At 38.9% G+C, this 26,337-nt stretch overlaps 1 protein-coding gene across 2 annotated transcripts in view; it reads right to left on the minus strand.

Moving 5' to 3' along the window:
• SPAG16 (sperm associated antigen 16) overlaps positions 1–26,337 on the minus strand; it is a 290,439-nt gene that overhangs the window by 137,982 nt on the left and 126,120 nt on the right. For both annotated transcript variants that reach the window (XM_053470842.1, XM_053470840.1), the window contains exon 11: positions 11,991–12,134. In XM_053470842.1, coding sequence (XP_053326817.1) covers positions 11,991–12,134 — 144 coding nt within the window. The remainder of the gene's footprint in view (positions 1–11,990; positions 12,135–26,337) is intronic.

Raw genomic sequence — 26,337 nt, forward strand, 5'->3', positions numbered from 1 at the left:
AGTAACTCAACTGATAAAGAAAAAAATTGCAAACCTTATAAATCCTTCCTGCTAGGTAACTTACACTGTTAGGCTTAGCGATAAAGGTTGTGATTCTATTTAGGTCAATAACATTTAGGAATAATTTTAAGCATGGAATGGAATGGGCATGAAGTTCCAAACTACTTTTATAGGCAGGGGTGTTTGCTGTCCATATTGTCCAGCTGTTTCGCCACAGTTGGGTTCATCATTGAAGCAGGAGATTGTTAGAGGGTCTGCTGGAGTGTTGTGGGTCCACCACTGCCGTTTATCCCAGAAATAAGGGCTGAGCTGACCCTGCATAATGTTGAGTTTAATCAGTGAGGGGGCCTTAAAGAAATATGCTTACCATGCTATTTTTAGGAGCAGAAGGTCAGTGGGGCTGCCCCTTCATAATGTAAAGTGAAGTCAGGGAAATGAAACTGTAACTCACTTTCCAACTCTCCTGACAACTTTCAATAGTGAATAAATCCCAGTGATCTTTATTGCTAACTATTGACTTGAAGGTGATTGCAGAAATCTCAGAATTGCCAACATCAGAACCTTAGCAATGAGGTTGAACAACCCATTTAACCCCTCATTGAGACATAGGTACCATGATACTATTGGGGCCACGTATAAAGAGCAATTCTGGTGGTGAGAAATGATGAAAATGAAGCAATCATTGAGCTGGTTGCTATAGAGATTGCACAATTTTAACGTGTTCTCTATCGATTGGATATCCCATTCTGTTTGTGAAAACAAGTCTTGATCTCTTAAATCTGAGATAAGTGCATATAATACTACCATCGTAGATTAGGAATCCGCTTAAAGGGAAGGTATACCTCAAAATAACATTAATATTATTTATTGTTTTATATACATTGGGTAAACAAGACATGACAAGTAGTATATAACAATTAGACTTACAGAAAAAAACAGGGGAGGAGGGTCCTGGTCAAACAATTTACAATCTAGAGTAATGCATAACAGAAATTCCTATAGTCTATGTCACTATAAAATTCTCCCTAGGGTGCTACGTTTTATTAAAGACTATCCCTATTCCTATAATTCCTTAAACAAAATAAGAAAAATAATGTATTTATGTGCTTAGTGCTACTGTAAATTCATGTGCATTAACAAAATAGTTTTTACAGCACACCTATAAAAGAAAAAGTCCCATACGGAAATATTTATTTCATTTATTATTCCACCAACCAACTTTATTTTCCTGTATAACTATTTTTGTGTTTCACTCTCCCTGAAAAATAATATATTTTCATTTCATTTAATTGGGTATGACTAGCATGCAAGTTGTATAATGTAACAATATTTGAGGAGCCATAAAGACATGGTTTGGTGAGTTTTATGTGGAGGAACTCGAGTGGCCCGTAGAGAGTCCTGACTTCAATCCCAATGAACACCTTTGGGAAGAATTAGAATGCAGATTGTACATTCGTCCCCCACCTCCATCGTAGTGCATTCCAGAGCTTTACAGTCCTTACTGTCAATAATGTTCTTCTTTCTCAGCTAACTCTACTTATAGCAGGGAGCACGCCTTAGCATGCTTCTTGCACATGCTTGGTAGAACTCCCGTTCTAGTCGATAGCAACTGAGCTCCCTTTAAAAACATTGGGAGTAGCATCAGACAACCACATTTATGCTATTGGAGCACTTGTGTTTTGCTAGGATGTATATGATTGGCTGCTGTTATTCCCACTGATTTCAATGGGAGCAGAGCTCAGATCGACTTAAATGTGAGTGCTAAAGCATACTAAAGCTTCCTGGGTGCCAGGTGATGAGACAGAAATTGCATTTTCTAACTAAATTAAGCTCACACTTATATATATATAAGTATACTTGTACCAAATTTCATGAAAAGTAATACTTTTTCTAAATATGCAACAATTTCTCAATACCACAAGTTATAAAAAAAAAAGTGTGATTTCCAATGACTATGACGTGCCATGGATGATATACCATTATAAAGAGCACCTAAACTATAACCCATTACGACAGAATAAGCCATACCCAGAATAAACAGCAATAACCCATTACAATAGACTATGTTCGGTATCTCTAGGGTGAACTGGCACATCGCGTTCCTACAGATTTAAGAAGCCAGTGACCGGAGCCAAGTAATTGTTTTTGAGCGAGCTCATAGAATGTATTAAAGTTCAGAAAAGCACAATCATCTTTAAATTGACGTTAGTTGAACCAATTAAACAATTTCAAGCTCGGTAAACATTGCTGAGGTCAATCGAATGGACAATTTTATTGAGTTTGTACTTAATGGCTGAACCCAGGCTTATTTGCTAAATACATCCGTAAACCGAAGCTACGGCTAAACCCTTCTGCATCTGCTTTTACAATCAACAGTGTTATATAAAGGTCAAGTCTAAGGACGCTTCCAGCTTGTTACAATATGCAGATATGGCCAGAGGCTCCAATTAGTTATTTTGCTGGAAGTGAAAGTGTGTGCAGCTTTTCCTACCTTTGGAGGATCTATGCCGTATGAAAGAATGAGAGAGAAAGGACAGTAAGCTTCAAACAAAACTCCAGAAAAGCAGCACCTTTACCTATTATTGCCTGCTTCTTTACCTAACCAATAATGGTTTGTTCTGGTAATGTATTCCAAAACTGCTGTATTTTCTTGTGACCTCTGACCTCAAGTCCCTACTTAAAAATCTATTTCTATTTAAAATATGTCCTGCATCAAATCGAAGCATCTCCTCATTAGTGAAATTCCATTTGCAGGTCATACATTACAGCCAGCCCTAACTTACGCACATGGATGGAAAGAGTTAACGAAAAAAGGAGATAGGTGTAGGGTGGCCATGCATGGGTTGCGTGGAGCTAGTATTGATCCGAGGGTCTCACATTGATCTAAAAACAACACACTGGAGAGGTTTAGCTTATAGACTTAGGCCTTGCTGAAGTGAGATGGCTCATTGTCCTACTTGGAACCATCACATTCTGCTGCTACGGGATATCGTATATGATCTTAAAGAAGTGCAGAGCAGATCCTACATGACCAAGCTGACTCAGAACAAGTCTCCGTGGCAAATGGGCCAGTTACATGGGAGATCTCTGTAGCACTAAACAATAATTGAATGGTACTCGTTAATTGACGTTGGAAGGATGAAGGGCTGCGTTGACCTTGCAGGGATTAGAACCTGCGACCACAAGGTTCTAAAAAACCTAATATGCCACTTTTGCATTGTACCACCAAAGGTAAAATTTAAACCATGACTACGTTCTGTCTGTTCTCCGTTTTCTGTAAACATATGTAATTTTAAGGAAAGAGCTACCCCGGCTAGTAAAATGATCATGCACACTTCACTCCATATCAGTCATGATTTTAATATATTTAGTAAAATGCTAGTAATGACACAAACTGGCTTGTATAATTCTGTGATCATATACTTAAAGCTGTGGAGCAGGAGACAGGTTCATACAATTCTTCATTTTGTGAGACAGCTGTTTGTGATGGTAAAAGGTTCTTTAGGCAAACTCCATCAAACGTTTTTGTTGCTCTGCTTAAGAGGAGACAGAACTTTCTGACCATTAGAAGTCTAATCCATATACAGCCTACGTGTGAGTGTGACTACTCAATAATTCCATGACGATGCCCTTTGGTATACACAAACTGTTCTAGGGGTATGAATTTTAATGCAAAGAGTAAATATATTATTTATGCATCCCAGCACTTGTTATCATAGGCAAACGGTTCAAGTGCAGCTCAGCGTCCTGCTGCTGCCCGATTCTTATAACTACCGGCAGGTAATAGAAGAAATGGCTCCCAAATCTTCCAGGTTACACTTTCAATATCAAGCAGCCTAGTTTTAATATCCCTCCACTCAGGATGAGAGAAAGCATAATTCCCGTAGAGCAGTTGTAGAGGACACAGCTCTCACGTTGTCCATTGGGCACCCTAAACAACCACCATACACCTGCTGACAAGGACCTTTCCAATGTGACAGACCTTTGTGTCCTGTGCACCCCATGTGTGTATACTGTTGGAGGGTGCTGAGATATGTCATCATATATGTCATCAGCCTTGAGCATAACACAGGCCGCAGAGAAAGTGTTAGTGGAGAGGTCTCTGCCAGTAGCTGCTCGGACCTCCACTCAGGTACTTTTGGATTGGAGTATGGGTAGATCTTCCTCTGGGCCATATCAAGTTTAAAGACAACCCTGCCTCTCAGTGAAGGCACTTAAAACATCCCAAAGTCCTTGGAGTAGACAGGTAACAGACACTCTCCCCACTCTAAACAGCAATGACCGGGGTATGGGGGGGTAAATCCTCCGGGCAGGGCTCGAGTTATACTAGCCACAAACACTACAAGCATAGCTTTGGACATAGTTGCAACAAGAGGAAATTAGCAAAGCTAAAATTGGTGGAAGCAAAGGCAAGAGTGTGTAGTGCTATAATGAATCCCCTCCCACTCTGCTTCCCTACAACACAGACCCCACCCATTATGCATGGCTCCTCCCATTTTGTCTCCATAGAAGACGGTAATCATGCGACACATCTAGTCTACCTAAAAGAAAATTCTGCCTTGGCTATGACCCCCGCAAAGAACACTGCTCATGTCAACATTCCAGTGAAGCAAACATCACCAAGTGGTCGTCACATATTAAATATTGTACTTTTGTGACTGCAGTTGGTCTCTGCACAGAATCAAACATTGTTAGAGAAGGATCTGGCGGCAGGAACTGATGTGGGCCTCTACCTACTCTAACTGACAATTCTAATAAATGTGATAAAGATGTGGTTAAGAGGTTGTTAGATCTCTGCGAGATGCAGCACTTATCCTGCCCTTTAACATGCCTTTTGATAACCAGCCCAGTACTCATTAGGTTACAATGTAGCAGTGAGCATGAGATTGAATCATCCAGCGGCATCCATATTCATGATGGCGTCAATCATTATGAGTGAGGAAGCGCCAAATTAATAGAAAATTCTGCAACAACAGAAGCAAATAAACAATCTTCATATGCCATCTGTGGGTAATTAGTTAGCAGCAAGCCATCTCTTCACTGGAGTTTGTAATACGGATCTTTTTTCCCTTAATTTATGTAAATTTCAACAATTTTTAGGCAAAACAAATTATACAAAGTGTTGCTTTATAATGAAAAGTAAACTTTGTTTACAGTTCAGTGGGTAAAATTCTTTTTACTGGGTAACAGCTGGGCGATCTTGTGAGAAAACTCACCTTCCATGCACATGTTTCTGAAAGCTGTTAAGTGACTTACGTATGTCTGGCACCTAAAGAGTTAACACGTTACATAAGGCAACCAGGGGGTAATGTATAAAGATCGATTTTAGTGTAAACCAAAAAAAGAAAGAAGTGCAGTCGCCATAGCAACCAATGAAATGAATGCTGCAAGAGGCTCAGTTTCTACCACAGTAGAAATATTGTTCATACATAACTACCGGTGCATCCTTAAGTCTCCCAGTGTTAACCCTATCCGTCCCAAGCAAAGAAATCTTGCCAGTGGGACAATATACGGTATATCCTTTTGGTGCTCACAGTGTTAAAGCAGATCTGTATGATGGTCTATATGTCCAATCAGGCCCCCTGCTGTATACATGCGACTGTACACTACACTCTCAGCAATCGTGGCGAGTGGCTCCGGGTATCCAGGCGGCGGTCATATACTAGCAGACGGGATCTGACCCACTACCTGTAATATACATATGGGGGCGCTCTCTGTATAACCATGGAGAAGGGTATATTAACTTCTTTTATCTGGATTTTCGTGATTATTTCTCCCATTAAGTTATTTCTCTTCTATTGTTAAGTTGCTTATTTTGTTAATTAGCTGAGGGTGAGGAAAGGGAGATAACGTCAGGTCAGGCAATTGATTAGATGATGTTGGCTCTGCCACAGGCTGCTGCACGTCTCAGCTTCCCTGGCTTGTAAACTAAATACCCTTAAAGCCATGACACTGATTGCCAAAGAGAAATCACAAGCCAAAAGCAGTTCTAATAAATGAAAAGCTGTGAGGTTGATGGCACCCTTTTACAAGGAAACTCCAGATCAAGGATGTGCAATGATGTAGAATACACAAGCAAAATATTCCATATCATTGAGATTCAGCTACGTAGCTGCTCCATTGCTTTCAGGATTCTACCAAAAGGTAATGTGCAATAAAAAGCCTGTTCATTCCTATCGGCACATTCGATGTATATCTGTCACAAAACACAAGGACAAGCAACATATAAACTAAACCCTCCTTATATGATCCAGAAGTCTAAAGGCTAATGTTTTATGACTAATTGTTGAGACTCCCATCATGCGCTTTTTATTACGACCTGTACTGTCTGGAATCCGTGACATTTAACGCTGATAAATAAAGCAGATCAGAGCAAACCCCAAGGATTTTAATCACCTCCTAGGCATATATCCATCAAACAATCAATGATTTCTGGAGGACACCAACCAATAAAGGTCAATCATTTTACCGTATATATATATACACACACAGACACACAGACACACACACACACAGCAACCCACAAACACACATTATAAAGAACATATTGGGAATAGAGCAGCATACAGGTGAATGCTTGGCAGATGGGAAAAAAGACAGTAGAGTAGACAAAATATTGCTTTTGGAATCCAGAACTGCTATTTGAACCCAGAGCAATGTTAGCAAGAGCCACATAAACTGAACAATGACTGTGAGAATGGCTTCCAAATTTATCAGCCTACTGTCAATCTAGGGCCTTGGCCTCCACCCCTTGTTAAAGAAGTTCTGTCTACGAACTCTTCTATGTGGGCAGCATACTGGCATGGGACTGTGGTGGCCCAAGGATCACGCTACAGACTGATGGGGAAACAAAGGTGGGCAAATGGATGACAGGCATAGTATAATCAGATATTTCTGGAGCAGAGAACTGTACGATGGGTTAGAGTTTCAAGATATACTTAGTAAAAGAAAGGAAAGTGCAAGTTGGGCACATTTCCCAAATCTTACATTTTACAGTTCATACATTAAATAAACCTATGGAATTGTGTTGACATATTAAAGTAAGTAATTTATCCTAATTAGAGCCCCATTTCGTGTGTAAACCATGGGAGCAGCCAGTTTAACTTCATGTTTTTAAGATCTGCGATTTTGGATGAAATTGTACTCGTCTAACCTCGTCTGATAAGTGTTCTTTGTTAAGTAGACCTCTTATTGTAAAAACGAGGAATTCAACTGAGAGCCTTAAACATTAATGCATTCTCTGGAAGAACTAGTTAAAGTCTGGGTGTATTCATTTACTTTGCTTCTTTAATAAGTGCAGTTAGATGGCCAACCATAATACATTAAATTGTTTAAGTAGCATAAGATCTTATTCATACAAAAACAATAGAGAACATAAATCAAGAATGACTGAAAATGTGGGTCTGGTGTTGGTGTTTAAATAACAAGAGCTCTTCATTTAAAGAGACTAAACACATGGAACAAAACAAGCAATAGAAATATGGGATAGCTATAAGGTGACAATATCTAGTTGAAGGTGCAACTGGTGTTCTAGCTATAAATAAGCAGAACCCCTTCTGGCTAAGAAGAATATAAATAAAGGCCCTCTGGCAGATGTTTTGAGGCAGAGATTACACTTTAGAAAGTTTCATAATCTACTATTTTATTTTGAAGTCTCAGTTTTATGCACCCTAAGTCGCTCTAACAGTGGGTTGTGTGCCATCTGAACCAAGATTTTTAGCTCACTAATTATATGCTCACTGCCTTACTACTGAGCACCTGGGTCTTGATGACTTCTAGATTCAAACAGCTATGTTTTTTTCCCACGGTATTCCTATTCAATCAGGTTCTCCGAGATGCCTAAAACTGCTTTGCCTCTTTAGCTCAATAAGACCTTTGGTAGGAAGGTCAAGCCCCACTGCGAATCCTTCCCTACAGTTGAGATGCTGCTGCATTGTTTAACTTGCGCAAAGGAAAAACAGCTTTATACTGACATTTAGAAAACTCTGAAGTCATTATTTTGACAGTAGAATCATTGTCCTCAAATGCTTTTGCTGCATAGAAATATTTTCCAACACCTGTCGATCACCAGTGAATATATTCTTCAAAAAACATTTTTGTCTCCCAATGCCTAATTGTCAAGAAGCATGAAGGTTTGTTCTTGACGGTACTTGATGTGTGATAGTTGTCTCACCATGCACTGCACTCAGGAGCAGAATTAGGGAATTCAGTAAAGCAATGCTTCGGTGGGTGAAGGTGACTAGTTGCAGGAAGAGTACCATATTGGTGAACCATTTATTTTTACCCTTGCTGAATGGTGATAATGAGTTATTTTAAAAAGTGTATATACTTAGATGAATATTCCCATAAATGACTATGCCAAAACGTTCACAAAATGTATAAATTACCAATGTTTGCCACTACCGCCAAAATCAGTTTAGTTGTCAATCAACATATACTTCCATGCATGTGCATATTTTTACTAATCCCTAATTTTACAACTTCCTTATTGCTCTACCTGCTCCAAGATCGTCATCTCTTCAATTCATCCTAAAAGCAGCTGCCTATATATTCTGTGTCTCCAGAAAAAAACAACATTTAACCACCTTCTTGGCTATAAGCTTTTCTATTCCTAACCTTGTCCCCTTTCTTTTGTAGCACACAAAGCCCTCTTACTCATCTTATTTACACTTAGGTCCATAAATATTTGGAAAATGAAACAATTTTCATAATTTTGACTCTGTACGCCACAATGGATCAAGATGTGATTGGAATGGAGACTTTCAGCTTTCACATTCAAATGAATGGTTTATGAATTACAGCAAATCTCATCAAAAGTCTCTCATGTTTAGGGGCTCAAAAGCGATTGGGCAAACTAATATAATAATAAGCAAAATGATTATTCTTAATACTTGGTTAAAAAGCCTTTGTAGCGAATGACTGTCAAGTCTAGAACTATCTGCCCTCAGTTTTGTCTTCATCAAGTGAAATGACTCAGACAGTGAAGAATATTGCACTTTTTTGCCTTGAAAAGCTCCTTGGTTGCATCGTCCTATCAGTTTTGCAGCATTTGGCTGAACCTGAGCTAATATTGTGCCCGTATGCACTTCAGAATTCATCCTGCTGCCTCTGTCAGCCGTCGTATTATCACTAAACACTAGTGATCCAGCTCCATTGTCAGCCATACATGCCAATGCCATAACACTGCCTCCACAATGTTTCACAGATACGTTTGATCATGAGTTGTTCCTTCTGTTCTCCATACTTTCCTCCTCCCCTCGTTCTAATATAGATTGATCTTTCATCTGTCCAAAGATTATTGTTTCCTGAACTGAGCGGGCATTTTTATATGTTTTCTGGAAAAGTTTAATATGGCCTACCAATTCTTGAGGCTTACCAGTGGTTTGCACCTTGTGGTACCTCCTGGAGATTGTTCCTAACATGGGTTGTGAATGGGTTTTTCTTCATCAATGAGGAAATTCTGCGACCATTCACTAAATTTTTCCTTTGTGGTTGTCCAGCCCTTTTGGTGTGGGTTTGTTCTTTTCCAGAATGCACCAACTTGTTGATATAGTCACTCGTAATGTTTCTGCTGTGTGTCTGATGGATTTGTTTTGTTTTTCAACCTAACCTGCATTATTTTAATTGACAAGTCTTTGGAACTCATATCGAGAGGCCAGAGCTACAGCTTCCAAATGCAAATGCCACATTTGGAACCAACTCCAGACATTTTAACTTGTTCCTTGTTAATGAAATAATGAAGGGACAGCCTGCACCTGGCCACAAAACAGCTTCTTGGCCAATTGTCTAATTACTTTTGAGACCCTGAAAACGGAGGAAATGTATAAAAAATAGTGTAATTCCTAAACCATTCACCAAAATAAATGTAAAAAGCCTCCAATTAAAGCTGAAAGTCTGCACTTCAACCTCAATTTAATTTCAAATCCCACAGAGCCAAAATTATGAAAACTGTGTCACTACGGTGACACAAAGTACTGCCGTGGTATAGAGGCAATGAACAAAATGTCATCAAGCTCCGGGCAGGGTACCAATAAGAATTCCCCAGGTTTGCAACTTTAGGGTCCATTTAAAATATGAGGACTACCTTGGGATGTCTATAATGCCTGCTGTGACCCCCTGGCATAACATCTGAACCCGCGGTATCTCTCTGCATTTCCTGTGGGTAACCAATGTAAGCTATCACTGGTTAATTTTAGAGAATGCACAGATGATCATCTTGTTTAATTAACTTTAATGAACATGAACGGTCTCCCTTTGTGTTACATATCTCATGTAAACCATTGTGTTTAATATTGAAGCCCTATTTACAACGTTTTGACATTAATGGAAATGCTAGGGAATGTTTTCACAGCTATACATAGAATATGTGGGTCAACTGTGCCACTTAATCTATTTCCAACAATATAGAGTAACACAAGGGCGGAAAATATCAACATTTTATTGTTACCGATGTTTGTTACTGAAAATAGCTTTATTTTTGTTCACACAAATTTGGATACTTGAATCTTAAATTGATAATTGACCGACAAAGAGAAAACAGCAATTCTTAAGGATTATAAGCTACCCAGAAATCTCTAACAATAAATTGTCTCCCAGCTTCATGTGCGTCCGACTCGTTGGAAGCCATGGTAACAATGTGTTATTGAAATCTGATTAGCATTCTCTATGATGAGCTATGCAATGTCCTCTGGATTTATTTTCCCGCTGCTTAGAACATTTTTTTTACCTCCATTACGAGAGAGAAGTGGGGAGCAGGAATGCTTTTATGCAAGAATTTAATTAATGTGTTCTTTGCTTTAGTATTTTCGTTGCTTGTTATAGTCAAAATAAGTGGAAAAAATTCTTGGCCAGGCATGGAAGTCAGGTGGGGTTTGTGATGGCATTGAATAAAATGATTAAATATCTCCTCTTACCAGTGCTGGATTATAGAGAATGCATTAATGCTGCAACTGCAAGACTAGCTAAAACAGGTCCATTGCTCCCAAAAGCCACCTTGGTCTATAGCCCTAAAACTTGAGTAACTGTCCTTAGATTTGGACTCAAATTGCAGCTTCATGTCCCTACAAGTTCTCTATGGACTTATGTTTTAAGACCTAAATTTTCAAGGGTTGTTGATGTATATTCAACAATTATCAACCCACAGGTAGACATACTGGTACCAGAGGAGAAGAAGGCCCTGCTCGAGCGAGTTCACATTGGGACTTTTCTATCACACATAATGGCATTTTAAGTAAATCATAGCATTTGAATAATCTTTAATATCTAATTAGCACATTATATTAAAACCTTGGTGTACGTTCTGTGTGTTAATTTGATATAAAAAGTTCAGAGGAATTCGAGGCTTATCCTTTACAGTCACAGAAAGCAAAAACAATGAGCAGTTGGGAAATGAGCAGAATACATTTACTACTTTCCCTGTTTTATTACCAACAGAACACAGCTGTAAATAAAGTTTAGTGATGTACGTATATATTATACAGCGCCTATCTAATAAAGCCGTTCATCATTTTCTCAATAATCCCCATCCTCATTACACTACATAGCATGCAGATGACTGCTTCAGATTACAGTACTGCCCTTCACAGAGAAGATCAGCTCATAGAGAAATCAACTTTAGTGAGAATAGTAAAATAGAAATGGAAATGGCCACTTTTCTATTACTTGTGTTCAGGAAATGCATTATGGTGGGAAAAGCCAGTTACAATCTGATACCAGTTACAATTGTGCGCCCTGCAGGCAGTGGGTTTGCTGGCCACAGCATGATGTCATGTGTGTCACATACAGCAGAAATTAACAAAAACATTGTTTTTCTCGGAGCCGCGGTGCCAGGACTGCAATTAAAAAAGCAACGAGGTCCCAGGCCTCTTATTATAAAAGGAGCCAATTACGCAGGCAGTGTCACTAAGGGTTTCTGCGTTCACTCATTACCATAAGGTGGTCTTCAATACATCCTGGGCTTGATGATATCAATGTAAATGATTTATACTTACGTTGGGTGGAAGGAGCAACCAGAGAGCCAGTCTGTATGTCCTTCGCCAGTCATGATAACGTTTCCATTAGCAATAGACCACATCTTCCACAGACGATCATCGCTGGTGGTTACAAGAACATCTTTGCGTGGATGCAAGGCCACACTGTAAATATTAAAAGAAGGACATCCATGAAGGAGAAGCTGCTAGCAGGCACCAGAGATCACTAAACATCCGAGACATGTAGCTATTTAGAAGCATCATTAAAACTAATGGATGGCAGATCATTATCTGATTATCTGACAAGGTGGCAGCGGAAGACATTGTAATATTTATGAAGTGTCCGACATGATATATGTATCGCAGCCAAATGTCCAATAAGATGATGAGTGACCTTATCTGGTGAGTGCAAAAGTATGAGTAAATATGGTACACTTTATTCCTGCCCATCATGAACACACATTCATTATATTCAATGTCCGGGAGGAAGATATTATCACGTCAGATACTTGATGTAGAAATTGCCCTATAACCCTATCAACCTCTGAAACCTTACGCTTGAATCCTCTTTCAAATTGTTAAAACCTCATACATTTCTATTCTATCAACATAATCCACATCGCACATTAACAATAAATTCCGTGGGCAAATGACTTTGTCACAGAATAAGCTTTATAAGTACATCAACTGCACAAGTTGTGTTAGAAAACAGTTTATTTTATGCAGGTGAATTGACTAAACGTGCTTGTTTTCGGGTGGCTGTGCTCTCATTGAGACGCCTGTGCCGGATTTCTATTTTTCACTGGAACTGATGTCTTGTTTGAAAGTTATTTTTCACAGTCTATCATATTCAAAAAATGTCCACAGCCAATTTATTTTGTTGAATGCTACCCTTAAAAATAACAGCAGTGTTATTCAATGTAATGCCAAATATGTGTTTATGTTAGGAAGTGTCAAAAAAGTTTATTTCTGATTATACTTCCTTCTTTATACATCCATTTCTTTTCCACCCTTGCAAATACAACGCATATTTCCTGAAACTTTACCTGTAACTTGTTGGATAAATATAAATAAAACAAGAAAAAATACTCCTGATTTTTTTTAATCTGCTCAAGTAAGTTTTGGGCTCCTCTTAGACATATTCCCAATTTTACTTAGGTGCGCCCATATAAATGATTGGCTGGTCACTCTGTTCATTCTTTTTCCCTTTAGGTTTCTGCCGTAGACAACAATAACTTCAAAACTCAATGCTTTTCTTACTCTAAAATGAATCTGATCCCATCTTGCAAATTGCTTTGGCTCCGGGTTTGCGACAGAGATATCGGAGTTGAGAATCGTGCCTATATGCCTTAAGTGTCTCTAGCTGAGGGGAGCTATCTAGTAGAGACACCTGGCTGGTTTCAATGTGCTTTATCACGCCCATTCATCAGCTTCCATTACAGAGCTATCCGTGTGTTTGTAACAGAGCAGAGAAGAACTGGAAATGAGAATGTGGTAAAAGGAAAAGTCGCACTTGAGTTCTCGCCGAACTCTAAATCTGTGCTGAAATAAAACAGTGATATATAAGTTTATTGCTCTACTTGGTCGAAGGAGGTTGTCCTGTTATCATGGGCTCGCGAGGCACTGAAAAAACACCACTTCATGGAGTAGGTCTTACCCCTAACATTTCCAACGGCCAAAGGGGGGCACTTTTTATTAAAATGATGTGGATAGAGTTGTGTTGATGTGTGGCTGTGAATGATTGAACTATTTAGAAGCAGAATAATGTATTTTATTTAAACAAGTTCAAGTATACACAGATTTCCTGCCAATTATATAAATATTATTGTGACTTTTAGGTATAGAACATTGTGATACACTCATACCCAGCAAACATGCTGAGCTCCAGCGAAGAGGGACATCAGGTGTTGAAAGCGAGACAGGATCGTTTGTGTGCCAAAGAGGGACTGTCCCATTAAAACAGGTACAACAGGTAGGTATGTTTTGGGGAAAATGTGGTTCTATGGCTTCAGCATTTCAACTCCCACTCCCTTTGGCCACAGACTGGCTGAGGATTATGAGAACTGTGTAGTCCAATATAGATTGGGTCGCTGATCGTGGCTTGGTGATAATAATAATGGGAATCATAGATCATAGCTAAAAAGCTGAAGGTTACCCACTGATTAGCAAAAAGTTAGGCGACATTATCACCAGACTACGGTATTAAACCAAAAGTAATTGAAGTTTTCTATGCTCATGTTCTATGTCATATGAGGATACAGTGCCTCATTCAGTCAAGCAGCTTGGCTAGCTGTTCTCTTACTGATTACGTTAGCCAAACAATACATTAGCTGATAAAGATATACTAAGGAGTTTTTGGATGCAAATCATAAGCTCACACAAGGAACGGAACTACAATGAAGACAATCATATCCCGTGAAATGAATATATTCACGGATGCCCCCTGAGAAGCTGGAACACCATTACACAATTCCTCCAAAACCCAGAATCTTCAAGACTAATCAAACAGCATGTGGTTTGTTGATGAATATTTGTTCAGTTGCTTCAATGTTCTGTAACACAAACACCTTCATTATTTGTAATAAAGTGCCACACTGCCCAATTAGCTTAACCCATTGGAGGTTAACACATCTTGATGGCAAGACAATACATATTTTCACTGTGTTTTTAGGTACCAGTTCAACATACATGTCACATTTCTACATTCCTATATGTTTCTTAGCAGCATACTACACTATATATATATATATATATATATATATATATATATATATATATATCACTCAGCCCTACTGCAGGGCTGGCCGACTTGACAAAAGCGCAGGAAAGAGAACTGAACTGAGATGATTAAAAGAATTTTGCAAAGACTTTCTTTATGTTGTGTGCAAGTTGGGCTCGGCTCGCAACACGCTGGGCATTGAGCAGAAAGGCTGGGATGTATTATTTTTATTATCCTCTATTAATGAACTTCCGCTGTATCTACAATCTCTGAAAATGTATACACCAGGGCCTGCACACGTATTCAAGTAATGTACGCTTGCATATAAAAAGGTGCTTCAAACAAATGAGAGAGGCTATGATGAGATGTTAATACATGGTTACAAAAACATATTGTGAGCATTTCTGATCACAAGGTGGAGATCTTTGTCTCTTCTAGTGCAAGTCTCTTGGATGTGATCTTTGTGCGGCAGATGAGGTCATTATCCCACAAGGAGCCACACAAGGACCACATCTGAGCAAATCATCACCGCTGAAAGCTATACAGTGGCACAGTAGTTTAATAAAACCCTATATAAGTGTCTAGACCAATATGATGTATATCTCAGTCCTACACATTACATCATTAGTAAAACAGAAAGTAGAAAGTCTGTAGTGAGACATTTTATCTAGTTCACTCGATAAGCACTCCCCATTAGAGAAAATGTTCTGTGATATGCTCAATACAAAGGTTATGTTATATGATCAATGAACGGGTTAAGATTGCTATGTATTTGGGTGATATTCTTGATTTTACTGAAAACCCCAGCTATTGCCTTACATCTTTCTGTTAACAAGCTGCATTCACAGCAGCATTTCTCACAGGTCTATAGCAGCATTAACCTTGGCAGAGAGTCTGCATAGAATTCCAGGAGAGGCCTATTTAGCGTGTTGTAATGTTCCTTCCATCAAGGTGTCAGGGAGCTATAAGATATTAGTTTAGCAGCAGGCTGTGGACATCTATTCCTCCCACTGACAGTGATGGGGCCATTGTGTTTTGATTTAGACTGACACTGCTAATCTGCATGTTGGATACTGGAAGATTGAGTGGCCTGGGCTAACATCGTATGTGATGAGTGATCAAAGATTTAACAATGACCTTCAGTGACCTTAAAAGAACTCCAGAGACACCAGAACTAAAATTACGAGATTACTAAAAATTTCTTCTGTGCCTGCACTATGTACATTATGGTGATAATTCCATACGGCCAGGGAGAGCTAGCAACCCTATCCAAACGGTCCAAAGTATACCAAATCCCATATATCAGACAACATACTCGATGAACACATTTTCCAAAGTGGACTACATAGAAAGCTCAATAAGGATGCACAGAAATGATCCAACCATTGCTTAAATGTCACCTATTAAATCTATAGGCACCTTAGTAGCATGGAGAGGATGTGACCAAACACCGATTCACTGCCCAGAGATTGGCGATGCTAACCCTCAGTCCCGCAGCATGTTCCCAGGTATGCCATAATGGTCAGCTACCCCCTACTTTTCAGCATGTAGCGCATACTCCACATGTATCCTTATATAATTATTAAATGATTCAGCTGAACCATGGTTGAGTTCAGCCCAGCTCGCCAGGGTCATGCACAAGCTGGAGACCCAGGTCTTACGCACATCTTTCTGGACAGATGCTATGACAGCACTTTAGTTAGCTTCATTCTGGCTTATGTTCCTCCCCTCCTAATGGGTTATGCCAGTTAAACACAGTGAGCAAAGCTTTAACTATCATTTCCTTCTTGTTCTTGTTTTTGATAGAAAAGCTAATTTTGTCTATTGCTGCTGAAAATAATGGAGTATCTTCATAGGTGTACAGAGGCCCTTTATCACTCCCATCACTCATGTGGCACGTTGTGTTCGCGAATTCAAGTTTAAAAGGCTAATTGATCATTAGAAAACCTATTTACAATTATGTTACAGCTAGAAATGTCCTTGTTTTCCCATCAAGTGACCCCAAACGTTTACGTTTAGTGTATACGCAGCTTTAACTCTATACAGAAAGGATAGAATAAAATGGAAAGTGACTGTGAAGCGCGGCTAGAATACTGCTTCCAAAGCAGAAAAAACATGGTAACGTTTCACAAAGGACAACGAAGAAAATGAATCTCATGGCTGTGCAGAGAAGTTGAGATTAGCCCTGCTCTCTGTTGGCTGAAAGCTCTGTGTGAATCCTTTCATGGAGAGATATATAACCATATGTCCAATAGGCAGCTCATCTCACAATACATGACAAGCGTTATGGAAATAGAAAGTGACAGTCAAAAGACTTTCATTCTAAAGCAGAGGCTTCTATTTCCTCACCTCTGCTCCCAGCTCAATTGAGTGCATTTTGCAGGGTCACGCTAACCCCACACTACCTGTCTTAATAATGAAAGGCCCGTTTTCAGGCGGAACGCCACCTCGGCTAACAGTCCGCAATGGGGTTTCACCTACTGGCCATATCATTTATTTGCTACGAGGATTAGTAGCCAGATGCTAGGAATATATATATATATATATATATATATATATATATATATATAATTACAAGTGGAGCAATTACATTTTGTCGTTTTTAATATTTTTAGTGCTTTTAAAAATTGCATGATGATGAGACGACCAACGGACACCTGTTAGGACATTTTTATTGAATTTGTTTTAGGCAGTGTTGAAATACGCAGATACTGTGCAAAGCTCGCTTGAAGTTTTCGTTTTTCCTAGAATGAATTTAAATGATATCTGCTATTTTGAGACCATATTGCTAATGCTGGCTGAAACCCAAGATGATGAGAACATCGAAGTCGAATAAACCAGCCAAGTTTTACATTTGGTTATAGTAGCCCTTATGAGGTTTATTTTCAGCATCTCAAAAAAACATATTTTTAGAAAGGTGTATAACACTCACTGTTGTAGCGCAATGAAGAATGAGTTTTATGCGTGACAAAAACTTTAAGCAACGTGTAGGGTAAAACCTTAAAGGGCTGTAATATACGTGGCAGAGCTGGCCCCGCATACTTCGGTTATTAAAGTATTTGAGAGCCACTTATTGTTTATTGAATGAAGTGCTATATCAGTCCATAAACATCAGTGGGAATTCTCAGGGTTTGACTCGGAGCCACCAGGTGGAACACTGCCACTTGGTCGTTTTCTCTTTCTATGGGCAGGGGGCATTTAGCTATGCCCAGTCTCTACTCATTTTCCCTCCTACACAAGACTGTCTGGAGCTAGCCCTGCCATTATGCGCAGCTAGCCCCCAACAAAGAGCTAGCCACGCCCTACACAGGGCTAGTCCCGCCCCACACAGGGCTTACCTCATCAGCACGGACACTGAGAGCTCCAGACATGCCTTGTTTTAGTGTTTTTACATATATGTAGCAACTTAAAAAACACGTATACAGTTCCCAGATGTTACTGGAGTCCCATGATCATACCTGGGAGATCTCCTGGATTTGCCCAGAGACTCCGGGTGAAGCGCCACTATATCCTGTCATACTAGACACAACACAAAGCGGCAAAATGCGTCTCTGGGTGTGAAACGCTACATGCTATATGCATCAATGTTTGGGAATAGGTTTTTCTGTTTACAGACAAGATGCCGCCAGTGTGCGAGTTCTGACAGAACAGAAGATAGCAATGAGCCAAGAACGCAACGATGCTTGCCAATGTTATTGTTTCCTGCATTCACCGGCTGACTTATTTCATACAAAAGCACCACACGGCACCAGAGACAGCATGCGCTGCACTGAGAATAAACACATTGCTGGACTGGTTTCTCTTTAAGCTGTATGCAGATCCAACCAAACGATCAAAGGCTAAGAAAGGCTGCGATAAAAGAAGAAAAAAACATTTGCCAGAAACAACAAGCCGGCTCTGGTCACCTGAGCGCGTGAGAATGCATTTTTATACTTTTTCCTGGGGAGAAATAAAATATTTGTGAATAATAAAGCAGGGCTTTAATATGGCAGATGAAGAATTACACAAACTGTGTGTAGTATAACTACATATCCACAGCATATTTTCATACACCTGGTTCTAACATGAAAATCCTTATTCATTACATGCAGAGATATATGTGTATGTACTGTATAAGATTAACAACATACTTACTACGAGTTTCATATTAAATAGCTCTTAAAATATTGCGTTTTCTGTTTTAACAAAATGACAGTTTTCATATAATAAAATCTTATTGACAGCTATGCATTTGATAAACAAATTTGCTTCGACTCTCTCATTTTAGCTCAATCGAGTAGAAAAATGCTTATCCTTATCATACTTGTCCTTATACTATATTGCAGCAAACAGAACATGTTAGTAGTTATTATCCAAAGGGACCTTCTGATTAATGAAAGTATATGGGACAAAGAACATAATTAACTCTGCGTGGTGTTTGAGTAGGGAATGTTACCAAAACATCACCCCCTCCAAAGACGGCCTTCAATTCTACAGATTAACTTGTTATAAATCCCACGTTTCTTCATTATACCGTATTTACTGCTCAAAGAAGAATAATTATCTTCCCCCATAAGCCCGTATATTTGTAATATCTTTTATTACAAAAACTCATTTTAAATACTGTTAATTAGGATAAAAATATTTACATATATATACATATATATATATATATGTATATATATATATATATATATATATATATATATGTATAAAGTATACACACACACACACACAAAACCAATATGAGTTATTCTTAAACCATTTCTTACCCTTACAGTGAATGCCTTCAGTATCAAACTGTTGTGTGTATCTCTGTTTCCTTGATAACTCAACTCAAGGCGGTGAAAGAGTTAAGCACCGGAATTACTTAATGAATCCCTAAAGCTCAGAATATATCAGATGTGGCCCATTGGTCTCTCCTCAGTGAAGTCTTACAAGTAGTCAGTATTTGTCTTGAAACTGTAACATCGGTTTCACAATGACCATGCTAATGATATTGTCATTCTTATGATACAATGTGCACTGTGGCTTGAAGCTTTGATTAAAAGTAGCCATTCAGATGAAGGACAGCTTCCGCTGGACCTGAGTGATTTAACTCCTACATTATAATAGTTGTACTACAGCAAAGTAACATCTCTATTTCATTCGCATGCACTATTTAACATCTCTTCTTTGATTTCTGAACCTAGAAGCAAGATCAGCCTTACATCCTAGGACGCTGCCTAGGGTGCTGATGGAGGCGTCCCAGTAGGTTCTATCCTGTATTCGTACACAAGTTTAAGAAGGAGGGGTGCCAGAACCTTAGTCTGTTTGTTGAAACTCGGGAACAGACAAGGAATGACTCTGTTGGGGATGTGCAAAACCGTGGATCTCTAAAGACGCCTTGTCGGGTAGTCCTTAACTGAGAACGTAATTTTATATTGTCATCAGTTAAGATCTATCAATATTTTGACAGCACAAGCTTTTTCAGTCTTGCATCAGAAACCTTTAGGAGGAATGTATAAGGGCCAAAAGAGTGTATTTCTTTCAAAAGATTGGTATGCATACATGGGGCATCATTTCACCCCACCAGTTGGCCACAGCCAACACATGTAGGAAATAAAGGTACTGTTCCATGTACTCTACTTAATGCTTTCACCATTACCACTGAATGTGTTGTGTTAATAATAATTAATACTATCCAATTATGTCACACACAGAGAGGCCATTGGGTACTATCTTAAATATTTTTCAACAGCCCTTAAGAATCTTGAAGGCTCACATGACATCTCGATTGGAGTTAAATACGTACTTCAGTTCTCTCCCTCAATATCTAAGTATAGCTTTTATGCGGACACAATAAAAGGTTTCAACGTGTGATGTCCTGCTAAGCTTACAGAGCTGTCTCACTGGGCAGAAGACACCTCTCCATTCTATTTATTATCCACAAAGGCGCAATTTATTGTCATTACTGGTGTTCTGTAAATCAATATCCTTGGAGTTGTCTTTGACATCTCTCACTATGTTTGCTTGCAGTACAGTATATGTGTTATGAGAATATGGGTATGTAATGCAACCTCAAAGACTTAAAAATAAAATAAGCACAAAAGGTATGTTTAAGGATGTATCGGTAGAGAAAAGTATACATTTACACGTGTTTAACTGGTATACATCTTTTTTTGTTTTGTGTTTTTCAGTCCATATCATGTGCTGTGACAAGTTGATTAACATTCTGGCTTTAGTCATGAGGTTCTAGGAATCTCTGCTGATGACGTGGCCTCTGTGACAGCCTTTGAGCACTGAGTGGTGGGTGTAGTGTTTGGCTTGGCCTAACTCCTACCATAGCTCCACACCCATTCCTCCCCTTATGTGCAGATAGCCACAACTCTATACCTTCCCACCTCCAATTTGGGGCAAGAGAGGCAGAGATTAGGGGGACCAACACTTGACATACCAGTAAGGTAATTTGGCACACAATCATACCTCCCAACGGTCATGTTTTTTGTGGGACAATATGAATTTTCAAGGACTGTCCTGTCCCAGATAGCTGCCCTACTGTTCAGTACAGTTGGGAAGGTCCTCTGATGTCCTCTGACCAGTCCAGGGAGCTCTACTATCAAAGCTCCATTGCAGCTCCCATATTGCAGCTCCATGATACCATGAAGCTGAGCTCTGGAAGGTGGCTTTTTCAGGTAAGGTAGATAGATGGCCATACCCTTTGCCCCACCGACTTCCATTGCAAGCCCTGACAATTCTGGCCACGCTCCTCTCTGCTTATTACCACATCCCCCAACAAAGATGTTTCAATTTGGACACTTTAAATGTTTAGGGGTCTGCACCATTTGAACATAACAAACCTTTAGTAAGAAAGTCGATATTTTTCCAAATTAACCACATAACCATGTTATTGTATGTGTACTTGAATATTATTATAGTTCTTGTTGTAATGATTTGGCCTTCTCTCTCACACCCTTCTCGTGTACCCTTACCTCCCCATAGCCTGTAAGTTCAACAGCAGGGCATTTATCACTTTTACTGTACCAGCACCTGTTTTTAGAACTATGTGAAGTTTTGTATATATTATATTGCATCCTTGTAATAATGCTGCATGATATGCTGGGGCTTTATAAATAAAGTATAATTATAATGTTTAAAGCAATTGGGTTTGGCCTCAGAAATTTAAGATAACGTATCTAATGTACTGCTCGTAAATTCATTGGGCGAATAAAACTTCTAAAGCACAGAGGCCAGAAAATGTGTCCTGATTTACATGGCTCAGCTAATGTAGGACTTAATTCAGTTTCAAGTACTAAATTATTAATTTAAATACCATTAGATGAATAGCAAATAATTCTCTTACTAAATAAATTGATACAGGAAGAAAATTCAGTTAACATAAAATATCACTTTAATGTGCACAAACAGTAAAAGTTTCTAGTACAAATCTTAATTTAGAGCTAATGAAGTATTACCCTGTTCCATATATTCTTATGGAATATATATTTGCAGACTTGTGCATTTGGATTCGTACAAATTGCAAATGTACAGAATTTTGGTAAATTTGGCGATACGTGCAAAGCTCTGAAAACAAGGCCAGACCCCTCCCCTATAAATCAGACGAAAACAAAGCAAAAAGCACAGAATTTTCATTAGAAATTTGCAGGTCCACAAACTCGTTCGCTCTCTCACGCTCTCTAAATGTTTCCTTACCTTCTCTGCTGACTACTTTTGCATCTTCTTTATCTTCTCCCTTCTCTACTCTCTTTTCTTTGCAATCTGCTATCTGGCAAATGCGCCAAAATGGCAGGGCTTGCAGTGATGTCCAGAGTGTAAACGTCGCCATATTGTGCTCAGGTAATGTGAGGGCAAAATCACTGCGTTCGTGGCGAAGTCCTCTCCCCCAGTTGGAGGACTGGGAAAGTAAGTCACCGCAAGTGCCGCCATATTGCCCTCAGGTTATGCTTTCTGAGACGTCCTCTCCCCTGATTGGAGGATCTGAGAGAGGACGTCACCGCAAGCGGCACCATTTTGGCAAAGTTCCCAACAGGTAATGTCCGTGGAGATGCGGATGAAGAAATAAAATAGCAGATTAAAGAGAGAAGAAAGAAGGGGGAAGATGAAGATGCAGAAGAATATGTGGAAGTGGCCAGCAGAGAAGGTAGGTAAGCCTTTAGAAAGAAGAGAGTGAACTAGAATGAGGTATGCCCCTGAATTTTCAGCCAAACCAAATGGGCAGTGAATGAAATTCATTGTCTGGAAACAAATTTAACTGAAAAATGTGTCCTAATCGTTTTTGGTCCAAAAGACTGTATGAGAGGAAGGGGATTAAACTCTACCCGAAAACACAGCAGGGTATAATCTGAATTCCTTCTGGTAAAACTGGTGGATCAGTAGTTTACAGATGAGGAATGGAGTGAGTGGAAATGGGTTAGATGCACCAATCACCTGTCTGGAGATTTAAGAAACACCCTGTTACCCTACGACATTCTATACCTTTTTTGCCTATCTAGTCTATTAATTCACCCATGTCTTATGTATTTAACTTTTTTGTAATTGAGTAGCTTATTTTGGTTGATTTCTGCCCTAGGTATAGTCCCATCTGCATCCTACTACTTGTTCTCTGTGGATGCCATCTTCTATGCTGAATGCTAGGATATTTTGTCATATCGTGGCGTGCTCCATTTTAAGAACATGCTGCGACAAGTACATTTTGCTAGGCACAGTCCCTTATAGCATATATGGGACCAATTGGCCCATGGAGCAGTGGCGGGTCGGGTAGCTTTGACACTAAAACTTTGGTGATTTACCCCAGGTTTTGCGATAGAATCGGCCTAGGACAGAATATACCATTGACTTCAGGGTAGTGTTACATAGATTTGAAAGATACTGGGACTACTTAATATACAACAACCAAAGATTTGTTATCTCTGGATCAACGGGAACATACTAATATTATAGATACACGGGAAATTGTTCTAACCACAGATCAATCAAGAATCTGAAAACCTAGTTTGTTTATATACCTAAGTCTACCACCTAATCGATCTACAAGATTACACACAGTAGTTTCCATTAAAAAAGTTTTCTATAACACAAAAATGTTTATGTGCAATATTCTCAAAGCACATACAAACTTTGAAATCACTAGAATTTTACAGACTTTTTACGCTTAATGCTTCCCTTTGTGTAAAATACAGTTGTTTATTATGTTGCAGTCACCCTCTAAGAGACTCTGAAAACCATGCAGATTTCTTAATATCATCTTTTAAATGCGTTTCAAGACAGAATAAATACCCTTCACCATGTCTAATGTTATTAAACCATCTACTAAGCACTGATACAAATATAAAGCTAGGAAGATATCCATGCTATATGAGCATTTCATCTCATTTATAGCTACACAAATGTTTCATTGAGCAAAATCCCCATTGAGCTAAAAACAAAAAAACAACCTATTAGTCATTGTCACCCGAATTAAAATATTTTTTTTTGCCTTTTTAAGCATTTTCAAAAGCACAATATAGGATTTAATTATCTGCATGTAGTTAATAATAACACGGTTGCTTAACAGATGACTAGTCTAGATCCTTATAAACCCTAAAGCAACGAACTCAAAGGGAGCAGCAAACACAGTGATTTTCACACAAACCGCTAAAAACTGGTATTTTGCGTAAAGAATGAATATACAATAATGAGCCGAGACTCCGTATTGTGCTTCGTGAGGATCACAGACAGAAAACTGATGACCATGAAATAATGGGAGATGGTTTTGGCATCAGCCAAGTAAATTGTATGCAATCATTTCCCCACTGAGCAAACTGAGGTATATTGAGAGGTGGATATCTGCACCAGAAATAATTCCAATCATCTTCTATTTCATCTGAAACATGGGTCTCTGAAGAGAGGGGCAATGGGGGCAATCGTCCTACCCCAGAATTCTGCAATGATCCTGCATTGTAATTTCATTGGATAGAAAACTGATCAGGGGTAATTGCATAGTTGACCGTTTAAGAAATTGGTATTCCTTACAGGTACACTCCAGCCATCGCATGTAGTTTAGTGGATATGATAGCTGTGTGGCCTCTTTAAATTAGTGTGGTGTCCATTTTGCAAATGCACGGGGAGATTCTGCAAAATCCCCCATATGCATTTGGCCTCTCCACAAACCATAACAGATAAAAACCTGGTCATTAATTATATATTAGGTAAATATGTAATTTATACAGTATGATATAGACATTTGCATGTTTGCATTTCTGTGTTCTGGGATATGCGGGATGATGTGATTTGTATTTTGATCAATCATCTTTGTTATATGTTCTGAGGAAGGCTCCAAAGTGGCGTTGAAACGTTGACTTAAATAAAATATGTTTAAATGAAACATATGCATGTGAGTGCGCGTTTATCGCTGATTTCCTTGTATTGCTGGTCATTAGAAGCACCCAGGCAATTGAATATTTGGTGACTATGTATATATATATACACTATAGTTATAGGTAGCAGGAGATACACTGGTTTGGTTCTCAAGAATAAGCAGCAAAATTGTGTTGAGGGTGTGTGTGGTAGTCAGGTAGTCATGTTTTTCCTCGTTGCCACATACATCTAAATCCTCCCTTCTTGTTTTCTGTGATGCAGAGTCTGACATTGTCACGTTTTCTCTTGAAAACCTCTTTTGTGAACTGTTGATTGGCGTTGCCTTGGTAATGTCAAAGAAAGGGTGACGGTTCCTGAGCTTACCGAGTATTACAGAGGTTATTTTAAGCCGGTGAAAGCTGATATTTATTCATTTATTTATATTGAATATTGTCTTAACTAAGAATATATTGTCTTAGTTAAGGGAAGCTCCACCTAAATAGAATGGTTTGGCCTTACAGGTTTAATAGAATCAAGTAGTTGCATTATACAATAAACACGTAATAGCACACGTGTGCTATTTTTATTGACCTTTTAATGGTTTTTAACCAGAAAGCTGAAAATAAATAAGTTTTTTTAAAAACCATTCTTTTCTGCTCCTGGTATCCTTTTAATGTTTTAAACACGCAAGTTTATATCCTTGGTGGGGATCATTCCACCTACGCCAGAAGGTGTGAGCAATCCATTTATTGCTCACCATATTGTGAGTATATGGTGAACTGTTTTTATTTGTTTTATTCATTTTATATATACAGAAAGCACTATGCCTATTTCTGTTTAACTTTTTATGTGCACCTTATCCTGAGAACCAAAAAAAAGAACTACACAGGACTGCTGCTAAAGATATCCCCAGGCGAGGATTGTATCGCCCATGCAAGTTTTGTGGGACTAATTTCTTAAGCCCCCCAAAAATGTGAGTACCCATTCCTTAACTCTTTACCACACGGTGCCAGCCACATATTATATTATTGTGACTTTCTTCTCCTCTATGCGCAACCACTATCTCCTGTGACCTCCAAACACGTAATTTAACCTAGCTAAACTAAGAAGAACTTGTTTTACGAGAAGTCAAACCTATGGACCCTTTACGTAAAAGGACAGTATAACATGGTCTTTGTTCTGGAATTCTAATGTTAGGTTTAGGAATCAGGCCTCTTCAAAAGGTTCCACTTGAGGAGCTCATTATTCTGTAACACAGTGTGCATATCCTTCCTGTCTGCCAGTTCAAGACTTTTGGGCAATGACACCTCTAAAAGGCTGGCGTAAATAATGTAC

The sequence above is a fragment of the Spea bombifrons genome, chromosome 7 (assembly GCF_027358695.1).
Source record: "Spea bombifrons isolate aSpeBom1 chromosome 7, aSpeBom1.2.pri, whole genome shotgun sequence".
In the NCBI taxonomy this organism is placed as follows: domain Eukaryota; kingdom Metazoa; phylum Chordata; class Amphibia; order Anura; family Pelobatidae; genus Spea; species Spea bombifrons.